Source organism: Carlito syrichta, unplaced genomic scaffold (assembly GCF_000164805.1).
Source record: "Carlito syrichta isolate Samal-C Ts95f unplaced genomic scaffold, Tarsius_syrichta-2.0.1 Scaffold308185, whole genome shotgun sequence".
Classification (NCBI taxonomy): Eukaryota; Metazoa; Chordata; class Mammalia; order Primates; family Tarsiidae; genus Carlito; species Carlito syrichta.
The window spans coordinates 142,923-155,362 of NW_007252281.1; the positions used below are offsets into that span (position 1 = coordinate 142,923).

General features: G+C 50.0%; 1 protein-coding gene across 1 annotated transcript in view; it reads right to left on the bottom strand.

The window, feature by feature from the left end:
• The window catches only part of CRACR2A (calcium release activated channel regulator 2A), an 83,553-nt gene that overhangs the window by 25,528 nt on the left and 45,585 nt on the right, over nt 1-12,440 (bottom strand). Inside the window, exons 8-10 of the mRNA XM_008065181.1 lie at nt 7,731-7,802; nt 3,948-3,993; nt 948-1,054 (exon numbers count right to left, since the gene is read on the bottom strand). Of these exons, the coding sequence (XP_008063372.1) occupies nt 948-1,054; nt 3,948-3,993; nt 7,731-7,802 (225 nt within the window). The remainder of the gene's footprint in view (nt 1-947; nt 1,055-3,947; nt 3,994-7,730; nt 7,803-12,440) is intronic.

Sequence of the window (12,440 nt, forward strand, 5' to 3'; positions counted from 1 at the left end):
CCTTGGGAGCCTTCACAGAACTCAAAAGGATGTCTGGTGATCAGTAAATGTCTGTTGAATCAATCAATCAAGCAAGCAATCAATCCATTCAGTTCTGAGGAATCAAGAGGCCAACTACTATGGCAGGAATTTGGCTCCCAAGATGTATCTAATTATTCAGCCTTTTAAAAAAGGAATTCGTGACGATCAGGACCACAGATTTTACTGATGAACTGACTTACATCCAGAGAGTCACTTTCCCTTTGCATGGCTTATTATTTCGTGCTTGCCATCTTCCGGGTCTCCCTGTGTCTGACACTCAAGGGTCTGGCTGCCTCTGTCTCTGTGGTCATCTATGTGGTCGGAGCACATGCCAAGAAGAGGAGGGGGCGGGGGACTGACTTGTCTCTCTGAATAAACAATGAGCCAACCCTTGGGGTACCCAAACTCAATCATGTGCCGCCCAGCAGCAACAAAACATGTTATCTTTGAGTTAATTAAGTATGAATCACTGAAACGATCTGCCACGCACAGGACCCTGTCTTGTCTGTAAAAGGAGTCCAACTATTGGAGATTCCATATGACACTTTAATTAAGCTTCACAGCCCATGCAGTCATGTCCCTAATAAGCCAAGCACATCCGTTCTGTTCAGCAGACATGAGAACTGTCTCTCTCCCTTGACCCGGCTGCTTCTCAGGGTTCCTTTCTACAGACACACACAAGGGTGTCCTCGGAAGACCATGGCCTGTCCTGGGGGTTTGCTCTGCTCAGCTCCCCTCTGGCTTGGAGGTCAGAACAGGAAGGGGCATGTCCTCTGGGATTCGAGGGGAGCGAGCGCAGCTGACCTCAGTTTCCCCACCAGGGCCACATCTCGAGGAGCCAGCCCATACTGAGTCTGGGCCCAGAGCCGGCTCCCAACGAGCGCCAGATGAATGAACGGATGAACACATGGAAGATGGGAACTTACCTTCTAAGAATCCCTCTGCTGTCCATATATTTGCCTATCACGGAGCCAGACCTCCTTTTCCAGCTTGCCTTGGAAGCAGCTGTGTTTGCCTTGGCTGCCTTATCTTTCTGTAGAAACACAAAATGCCCTCAGATGCATGCCTGCTGGAATGCCCCAGTGTTTGAGGAGAAAAGGGCTCATGGTTCCCATCTCACAAGACGGGCTCCAAACTAAACTCTGGAGGGAGCGAGCCACACCTTGGTCTCTCTGTGAGCGTGCACCCATTCTCCCCTTTGCCGTCATCCCTCACCAGATTCCCTCTATCTCCTTTCTAATAATCAAATCAAATGAACAAACACATAGTTTAAAGTCTAGGGTCCATCGCGTTATCTTCACAGGGGCACCAATAATTTACAAGCGAACAAAGAAGGAGAGCTAACCGTTAAGGATTAGGATAAATATTGACAGGTACCAAAAACTTTGGAGCATCTTTAATTTACACTCTTCCTGATGGCTCGAGTCCCTCTTTATTCCCAAAGCTCCAGAAATAACCAGAAAAGGACCAGCCCAGAGGATCAATTAACTCAGAGCTCTGAGCTGTCCACAGCTTGCAAGCTAGCATAATGTATTTCAGATTGGTTGTGGAAATAGCCTGGGTGTGGATAAATCGCTCAAACATCTGTAAGAGAGAACCTGGGCGGAGTAGGAGCTTACAAACTCTCATTTCACCAGTGCTCTCAAACACAGGCGATGAGAGGGAGTCAGATCACAGGAAAATTCTCTCATCAACCAGCCATCCCATGTTTCCCAATGATCCTTAATGAGAGAAGGAGGAGTTGCAAAGTTTTCAGAGCCCCTGAAGGCAAGGCTATGGTGATTCCAAATTCATCTTTCAGCAGCGACATGATTGTATCTCTTTCTTCTGTTCCCCACCGGAGTTCTTGATTCCTTCTCCCTTTCAAAGCAGAGTGAGTTTGGCAGGTGAAGGGAATTGAGGCGAGGAGATTAGGGTGACATTGGGTTGGAAGTTTTGAAATACATTCAGTTTCACTTCAAAAATAATTGTAACCATTGCTATCATCAAACAAACATGTGTAGGCTTAAGTCTTGCTCTAATAGACACATAGGTGGATGGCAGAGATGTTTGCTGCCAGTCAGTGGTAGAAGAGAAACTGTAAGGCCGGGTGTGGTGGCTTTTGCTTGTGATCCCACTTCTTTGAGAGGCTGAGGTGGGAGGGACTTGAGGCTAGGAGTTGGAGAACAGCCTGGGCAACATAGAAAGACCCCCATCTCCGTTAAAAAAAAAAAAAAAAGCAGCCGGGCTCGGTGGCTCAGCCTGTAATCCTGTGCCTTTGGGAGGCTGAGGTGAGTGGATCTCCTGAGCCCGCGGGTTCGAGACCCGCCTGGGCAACGAGACCTCATCTTGACAATAAATCAAAAAATCAGCCGGGCGTGGTAGCGCATGCCTGTAATTCCGGCTACTCGGAAGGCTGAGGCGGAAGGATCGCCGGAGCCCAATAGGTTGAGGCTGCGGTGGCTGGGAGCGGCCACTGCACTCCAGTCTGGGCGACAGAGTGAGACTCCAACTCAAAAAAAAAGCCTAATTTAGTGTCATGCATCTGTAGCCCTAGTTACGTGGAAGGCTGAGGTGAGAGGATCACTTGAGCCCAGGAGGTTGAGGTTGTCACTGCACTCCAGCCTGGGTGACAGAGTGAGATCCTGTCTCTAAAAAATAAAAATAATCGGCCGGGCTCACTGGCTAAGCCTGTAATCCTGCGCTTTGGGAGGCCGAGGTGAGTGGATTGTCTGAGCCGGCGGGTTCGAGACCCACCCGGGCAACTTGGCAAGACCTCATCTCTATAATAAAATTAAAAAAATTGCTGGGCGTGGTAGTGCACGCCTGTAGTTCCAGCTACTTGGAAGGCTGAGGCGGAAGGATCACCGGAGCCCAGCAGGTCGAGGCTGCAGTGGCTGGGAACGGCCACTGCACTCCAGTCTGGGTGACAGAGTGAGACTCCAACTCAAAAAATAAAAAATAAATAAAATAAAAATAAGAACAAAAATAGAAATGGAGGTGTAACGAGGTCCCTCAGGGACTTGCAGTTATAAACCAGGTTGGACTTAATTTAGGGCAAACCAGCTGTCTTCTGCTGATCGTATTTAGGTCATTGTTCAGCTAAGGGTCCAGTACACATCACCCTCTTTCCAATAATGTTTTGCAAAAATTCCTGTAATATGGGCATTGTGGGTGGGAAATAGGAATTATCTTTCCTCATGTGGCAGCCAGGGTCATGGTCCAAGGTGACTCATGACTCTCATGAAATCCATGATGCAATCATTCTGATAACTAGGAAGCCACATCAATCCATCCTGACTCCATTTTTCTTCCTGTCAGGGTACCAGTGGCTTCTGTCTAAATGGAAAACTGAGTAGGGGAGCATGGAACTCTAGGTTTTGTTTAATGTGGTTCACAATGAAGACCCTTAAGTAAATATAGAATTTCATGCTATTTGGGACGTATACAGACATATACTCAGACACGGAAGAGTAGAGGTCTCTATGGGACAGAGAAAAATTGCTCATAATATCAATGATGTAAATAGTGAGATGTACATCCCAATTTTTTCTTTGACAGTGCAAAAATGCAAATTTTTCATCGAGATAAAAATTCAAATGAAGAAGAAAACCGTGAGCATTTTGGTTAAAACGTGACAATGGCATTTCAACTGCGCCATCTCATGGCTAGAACTATCATTCCTGCATCCAAGAAATGTGTGACCCTTCCAAATATTTCAGTCTTGTCGGACCAAGAGGAGAGTGTGTTACTTTGTACAAAATTAACACACTGTTCCCCAAGAGGCCCGGCGTTTTTACTATTTGCCCAAAGGGAGAAAAAAATCTTAGTCCATCGTCCTGCTAAACAGATCCCAAGTGTCAAAACATTCTTGGACCCGGCTGCCCGCTGGGTCACAGTCCTTGTCTCCTGGTTCTCACCCTTATGAGGAAGAACCGGCCGGTTACCTGAAAACATATGTCCCGTTCATCCCGAAGATGTTTGTTTCTTTCCCTGTGAATAGCAAAGGGGAATCGATTCAAACGTCGAGTATGCAGTTGACAGAGCCAATAATGGGCCACGTGCTAGTCAGATGGGTGCAAGTGAGGCTTGGTGTGGAAGTGCCAGGGAGACTGTGGACTCTCTTTTCTTGGGTGCGTGACTAATGGTAGAGGATAGTTTGTGTGGACGCACGGCACACTCAGAGCAGGGGTGGCGGGGACAGACTGGACGGCCTTGAGACACCCATAGCCCATCAGGCTCATGCACGGTCTCTCCTACCACGAGGGGGCGACCAGGAGTTCCAGCTCTGCCTGTGAACTTGACGTTGGGCTCCCTCCTCCATCTGGGAACCCTTCATTCATTCACAGGTGCATTTGTGCAAATGTTTCCTACCCGCTGCTTGCCAGGCACTCTTCTAGCTATCGGGGTCGCCTCAGTGAATAAAACATAAATATAAATAAGAATCGTGTTTTAGTGAGGAGATAGCTGCTACTGAGGAAATAAAGCAGAAAAGTGGATTAAGAGGAGCCAGAGGGTGGAGCGGTCAGAGAGGGCCTCACCGAGAAGGCAGCATCAAGCCTTCTTGAGTTGAGGGGGAGAGGAGCTTGGCAGGTGTTGTGGGAGCCTTCTGGGTGGAGGAGACAGCCAGGGAAGCCTGGAGTTGGCACACACCCTTTGTGCAAGAACAGATCGGAGGTGGTGGAGTGCTCGCCAGGGGTGAGTAAGTACCGAGGGAGATGAGGCCAGAGAAGAAATGGGGACCTGCTCCGTCACAGCCTTGTGGGCCACTGTACAAAGGTTGGTTTTTGCTGCCGATGAGATATGAAGCCAAGGGGTGGAGGGGCGGCGGTGGGGGGCGGGGGGAGCAGGGTGGATCCGATTGCAGTTTTCACAGGATCCCTCTGGGTGTTGTGCGAAAAATAGATTGCTGGGGACAAGAAGGGGGTTCTGAGACTCCACCAAAATTTCTAGCAGCACGGAGGTCACTGGCGACCTGAGCAGGAACTGTTTTCCTGGGACGGGGCGGGGGAAAGCCCAATTGGAGGGTTGAGAATGTGGAGAAAAGGAGGGAGACATGAGTGTGAACAAATCTTTAGAAAGTTTGGCAAAAAGGGATTAAAGAAAAAGCAAGGAGCTGGCTGGGGAAGTGAGGACAAGACATGCTGGGTGAGAAATATCAGAGCACATTTGTAGGTTTCTCCAAAAGAGAGAGAACTGACGATAGAGGAGAGAGAGCACCAAAGCCAGGACAGAACTTGAGGAAGCAGGAGAGAGTGGGCTCTAATTCTAGGGCATAAGTGGGGAGGGAGCTTCTTCTAGGAGTAGGGAAAGTTAGTCCACCACAACAGAGAAGAAGGCAGGGATCTGGGCGCAGCAGGCAGCCCGTCTGTCATGGTTCTGCTGTGAAACAAGCGCCAGGTGTGAGGATGGACCGGCAAGAGGCGGAGGCTTCAAGGAGGAGTTGACAGGCGCCGTGTGACTGCAGCACGCACTCAATCCTGATGGCTGGGAATGTCATCCATCACCGCAAGAGGTGGGGAGGGTGGGCCACATGACCTCAAAGTGAGCTGCCATTTTGTGCTTCTGCGACTCTTCTGCCCAGGCGCCCGTGAACGAGCCCGCACTTTGGGAGAGGCAGGAAGGGCACAGCCGTGGTCAGGCCCTAATCATGATGATGCGGCCGTTTACGGGGTACTCCCTGCAGGCTAGGCTCTCTGCTGAGTGTGGAGTGCCCTAGAGGAATAGATTTCAGGCAGGCCCTGGACCTCCAAGTCCCCCAGTCTTGCAGAAAACACTGAGAAGGCGCTGGGTTGTTTGTAGTCACCGTACAAGGTGAGCAGGTGGCCCCCCTCAGGGCCCTTTAGAACGAGTCAGGAAGGAGGTGGAGGTGCTTTACGAGCCCCAGCACAGCCAGGCGAGCTCATGCTTGCAGGACCCCGGCGCTGTGGCACAGTAAGTTAGCAGTAAGTGAGGACTTTGGGGGCCCAGGAAGCCCCACCTTTTCTGCAGAGCCTGCTGTGCTGTTTCTGGCTTTGAGTGCCACCTTCGTATGGAAGCAACAGTATTTGAAGAAGTGCTGTGCACCTTCAGTGCATCCACGTCCTTCCCACCACCCCTTGGCCCTGCTACAGACCTTCTCATTCTCAGAAGGAAGCCTGTAGGCCAGGCGGGAGACAACTGAGATTGGAGCTGGTGGATCCACCAGGCCACTGCTCACAGTCACACAAGCTAGCGAGGGGCAGTGCTGGGCTGTTCCTCACTGAGTGCCCTGGGGTTGCTTCCGTGGACCCCCGCGGGCATCATGGTGGCGGTCCTCCTGGCCCCGTCCTAGCCCAGCCACCGTCCTGATTTCATCAGCATCCCACCCCCAGGCCTCCCCCACATTCCTACTGTCCTCTGTACCCAATCCCAGTGTTCTCTCTTCCTCGATTGCTGGTGGTCTCACTGTGAAGGGAGGCTCTGCCGTGGGGTCTTCTCTCCAGCCCTTGGCTTCCATCCGTTGGTGGGGCTTAAGCTTGGTCCCCCTGCGACTAATGGCACAGAAGAGCCCCAGGCATGAGATAACGCACAAATGCTGGTCTCCATGAAAAACCTACATGTGTAGAGGGCTGTCTGACCACTCTCCCCTGCTCATTCTCTCTGAATCTGCCCTTTTCTTTCTTTCTAAACACAACAGAAAAAAGAAAAGCAGAAAGAGACTCCCCGCATTTGTTCTAAAGAGCACATTTTGCTCTCTCCTTCTCATGCCGGCCTTCCTGAGAATCGAGACCTCTCAAACGGATTAGAATGTGGCCACCTAGGAACCCGTGACACGTCCTCCACCTTGAGAGGCCTGGCTGTATCACGTGTTGAGTGCGGATAAGCTGAAATGCACTCAGACTGGAGCCCTTTTCAATTTAGCGGCATCACAGATGCCAGACATAGTGGGCTTACCTGGCTTCTGCAAAAACAAACAACTGCCTAATGTACCTGGACAGTGATTCAAAACCACTTGCACGTTAAGAGTCAGAACCCAAAGTCCTTCTGCTTCATTGCCATCCCCTAGGAGCTGCTCAGCTGGCAGCAGGACCGGTGACTTAGAAACTTCATTGGCAAAGTCAAAAATTCCATGTTTCCCCACTTGGGTTTGTTCTCTTTGGGGAGGCGGGGGAAGCACGTTCCAGACCAGTGAACTTTACGTTTACGGCAGTGAGTTTTAGGAGACTAAGGAAACTCTTTTCTTAGTTCTCTGCTTGCGATTCACTGACTCTTTCGACAAACACGAAAAGTGTTTGGCCGAGTAAAAGACTGGGCCGACTGCGGGTTTCCATTGGGGCTCCCTCTGAATCGCTGTGTCACTTGTGGCAAATTACTTCATTTCTCCAACACCAACTTCCTCATCAGTGAATTCCTGTGTTAACGACTGCCCCGCTTACCTAACCATCGGGTGGAAGATGAAAGAGATAGGATATCTGGCATAGATTAGATGCTTGATGCACCACTCCTGCCAGAGCAAGTTCCACGCATGGCTTCCCCCAAGGAGGAATAAACTGGAGAGGGCGGTGGGCGTGCGTGTCCATGGACCAGACCTAACAGAGCGGAACTCGGCGGTCCCAGCACAAGGCTGGGGACCAAGGGAGTGAGAGCGCTCTCTCAGCAGCTGTGTTTTTGCGGCACTTGGGCAGGGAAGACACGGTCAGCCCTGGCCCTCCCACCCTGAGGCTCGTGGGGGTGCGTTCTCGGAACACTCCCCAGGCTGACCCACGCACCTCAGGAAGTCCAGCTGCTTCAGGAGCCCGGCCTTCTCCCGCTGCAGGCTCTCCGTCACACGGTACACTTCCCTAGGGAGGCAAACACAGCGTGGTAAGCCACACGAAGCAGGCGCTGCGTGGACGTCGGTGCCCAGGACCCCCCCCCACTGGATGCCAGCAGGTGATTCCTCTCGCTGGGGACGGAAGGGAGGAGAAGCAGAGCCTTCTTTTGGAGAACACCTATTGTATGGGGCTGAGAGCCACTGTCCCAGTTAGTCATTGCAGACACCTTATTTGAGAGGTGACATGATAACTCTTCCCAGGTCCCTGGGGCAATCTGCGACTGAGCCCGGGGTCTTCATCAAGACCTCCTATTCCCCACTCTCTCATCCATAGCCGCCTCGCAGGCCACTGCGAGCATGGCTCCAGAGCGTCTTCCCTACCCAGACTTCAGGGAATCGGACTCAGTATTCTTCTCCAGCTGGACCTTGGGGGGTGAAGGCAGAACCAACACTCCCAGATGCTGGGTCAATTTGTTTTCGGGAACTCTGGAAGAATCATTTTCCCTTTCCTGCCATCCCCTCAAAGTCCTCAGTTGGTTTCCAGATATCTGGAATTTCCACTGTTAGGCATTCACTTTGTTGACTTAGAATCTGGCTACAATGCAGAGACTGAATAGGTCGATTGTCATCAGTCATTTATATCACGCTGTGAGCCTGTCCATTATACCAGGAGTTGTGGGGAAGGAGAGAGAGAAGCCGAAAGACTGTGACACAGGGTCAACTCAGATGGGGAGGTGAGGGCAGTGCCTGGTTTGTTCACATCCACGTCCTTGACACAATGCCTGGCATGGAAGCATAGTCAGGAAGAAAGTAGGAGGAACAAAGAATAGAAGTGGAAAGAAGGAAAAGAGAGAGAGAGAGAGAGAGAGAGAGAGGTGACAGGGAGGGAAGGAGGAAGAAAGAGGAAAGAAGGAAGATAGAAGAGAGGGAGGGAAGGTGGGCGGGTCAAGCTAGGGAGGTCTTCAGCGCTACACAGGGAAGAAAGGAGAGGAAAAAAATAAACAGAATTGGGTGACACTGGTAGCCTTCTTAACTTCCCAATTCTGTCTCCATCTTTCTCTCTGTGCTCTACACCATGCTTTAGAAATTTTAAAATCGCCTTCCAACCTTACAGCAAAGGGTCCACAGTTGCACATCTCCAGACCACAGCATAGCTTTTGGTGTAGGAAGCATCTTACTGCCTGACAAATGTGTCATTTCCACGCGCAGTTGGAGCTGCTGGCCATGCATGCACCAGGCTGGGCAAGGACGGTCACCCTCTGCCAATATCATCCTCCCCTCCCACCATATCACTGCTGGCAAAAAACGGCACCAGCATGCTGGGTACACAGGCTCTCCCGCCAAGCTCCCGATCACTTGATTCCTTAAGCAGTATCTGTGTTTCTTTCCCCGCCACACCTTTATAGAATAATTATAAAGTCAATTTATGGCAATAACAGGCTGAATCAAATTCTAAAGTTCACCTCAAATAATCCTAATTAAGCAACTAAACTTCTCTGGCTCCTGCAGAGCGGCAAATTCCTAACATTTTATTACCAATGATATTTAATTTCAACTTGAGAGAAAACAATACATTTCTCATTATCCAAACAGAGTCCCCAAGCCCCTCTGATCTGTTGAGCCCTGTGTGTACAGAGCCGTGGCTCTACCTGGGGCTGAAGAGTCCTCCTGCACTGGGCTCTAGGGCCCTGCCCCAACAGGTGCTGCTTCTCTTAGGGAAGCCAGGACCCCACAGCATTGCCTTTGCTAAGGAAGGTACTTCCCTGGTGAAAGGAGGTACCTACAGAAACTTAGAATAGACTTGGTCTTTTTGCCTCAGCATAGCCATTTTTGCATAGGCTTTTCCCTGACACGCTTTGAATCTAGCACAGGTTAGACATAGATAGATAAATTCCCAACAGGCAGGTTTTAGAAAGTGTTTAGACATTCCACGGCAGGCCAAGCAGCAGCCTAACCATCCCCCTCCACCTCACCCCCAGCAAATCTCCATCAGATACAAAACAAGGACAGAGCCATAGAAATGATAACAGACCATCTTTTGGTCTAGGAGGTTGTGAATCGCAAATGTCTGACAGGTCTCTTGCAGGGAATTTTCCTCCTCCCATCTAGTCCACCATCTGAAGGCATGAGATGTTAAAGTCTGGTGACCTCAAGATCCAAGACTCCAGTGACTAACCCACCCACCTGCCTGCCGTCCATCACCTGACGTCAGTACCCGTGCTTACCTGTCCCTTCGTGATGAGGTGGAGCAGACCACCAGCCAAACACCTTAACAACCTGCCCCCATCAAAGGGAACAGTTAAAAGGACTCAGCCAGAAGCAGCCACCTTGCTATTACCTTGCCAGACTCTAGGGTAGCCATGTGCTCTTTGAGCTATGACTGTCGCCATGCTTCTTGGCCTTGGCTCCCTCCCCGACCCTGAGGAAGGGGAATCTCCTTTTCTCTCTCTAGTTTACTTTCTTTTCTTTTCTTTTTTTAAAAATTGGAGTCTCACTCTGTCGCCCAGACTGGAGTTCAGTGGCATGCTCCTGGTCACCGCAGCCTTGACGTGCTGGGCTCAGGTGATCCTTCCGCCTCAGCCTTCCAAGTAGCCGGAACTACAGGTGTGCGCTTACCACACCTGGCTAATTTTTGATCTATTGTAGAGACGAGGTCTCGCCAAGTTGCCCGGGTGGATCTCTCTAGTTTACTTTCTAAATAAACTATATTTTCTAATCTAACCTCTGTGCTTGCCTCTGAGTGTTGGTCCCCTTTCCAATCTGTGAAAGATGGGTGATGAACTTTACTTCTTTCTACTTTCTTACTTGGTCGCGATCTTGCGTCATTCCTGTGGCCCCGGCCACCTTGCTTCCGTTGACCCCTTCGCCTAGGGCCCCAAGGTCTGGATTCTCACAGAGTGATGGCTGAGAAGCCAGTCTCTGAGTCTAGGTCTTTTTGGCGTTGCCTACACAGCATAGTTGGAGCTATACACACACACACACACACACACACACACAGACACATACAAGTATTACAAATATATGCAAATTATGTACTGCATCTATTTATCCAGCAAACATATATCTATTTGGATATTTGTATGCACACACACACACACACACACATATATTCAGACATATATTTTTGTGTCAACCAACAAAAAAGAAAGACATTGGATATTTGACTGAATGACCTCTAAATTCCTTCTAACTTAGAGGTTCTCAAAGTCTAAGAAAGACATTGGATATTTGACTGAATGACCTCTAAATTCCTTCTAACTTAGAGGTTCTCAAGGTCTAATTCCTTCTAACTTAGAGGTTCTCAAAGTCTAAGAAAGACGTTGGATATTTGACTGAATGACCTCTAAATTCCTTCTAACTTAGAGGTTCTCAAAGTCTATGTATGGGGATCCGCTGATGTGGCTCACACCTGTCATCCCAGCACTTTGGGAGGTGGAGACAAGAGAATTGCCTGAGCCCACGGGTTCGAGACCAGCCTGGACAACATGGCAAGACCTCGTCTCTACAGTAAATCAAAAAATTAGCCAGGCGTGCGCCTGTGGTTCCAGCTGCTTGGAAGGCTGAGGCGGAAGGATCGCCTGACCCCCGCAGGTCGAGGCTGCTGTGGCCGTGAGTGTGCCACCGCACTCCAGTCTGGGCGACAAAGTGAGACTCCGACTCAAAAATAAGTAAGTGAATAAAAGTCTATGTATGTGTATCACGAAACTGAAAGAGAAAGAACCTGCTGTTTTCTGGAGTGGTAACTGGTGAGAGGTCTATAGATACCTTTAGGAAGTGCTGTTGGCTTTGTTTTTAGGAGCGGGCTGAGCCCAGGGTACTCCACAAGGTATACTGTGTCTTGAAAATGTGAAAACGCAAGGCCAGCCAAGGCAGAACAGTATGCTGAGCACGCTACTGTGTTGCAAAAGAAGAGCATGTGTGCATATGTGCACAAGCTTGGGTATACACAGCATTCTCTGGCAGAATCCATAAGAAACCGTAACCGGTGGCCTCTGGGTGATCAGGGACTGGGGTCTTGCAGGGATAGCAGACCTCTTTTAGAGCCTGTGTCCCTCTGTGTCTTTTGCATTTTGTGCCTTGTCATACCTACCTACTCAAAATAAAAGTTAATTAAAAACAGGGAAGTGCTGCTGCTTGGCTGGCCTTTATCTTGACAGGATCTCCCTGCTTGATAGTTCTTTCTTTATCTCAACTTAAAATCGAATTCTCCTGCTTCCAGCATCTTCAGAGAACTGAAAAATTAATTTTGCCTGTTCGGAATTCTTGCTGATAAGCGCCTCAGCTTGTTTACCTCCGGGTTCCACCCTCTCCCCACCCAGTTGCTTGGAACAGCCTTCAGCAGCAAGACCCCAGAGGGGGACACACAGGACACTCAGAACAGGGCTCTGTCCTTGTTTTCTGGCACTAATTGGCTGTGTGGCTTTGGGTTGCTCACTCCACCCCTCTGAGCCTCAGTGTCCTCGTGTACTGTGTACTAAATGAAGGGGGTGGATCCGGGCGTTAAGGTCCTCTCAGTCTGTTGAGCTGCAAGCCTGTTCTACAGAGAACAAACTAAGGCTCTCACTGGACTTCTCTCCTGGCCTCCCTGGATGGGACATGCTCTTCTGGAAGGAAGAAAGGAAAGAAGGAGGGAAGGAGGGAGGGATGGAGAGAGGGAGGGAGGGAG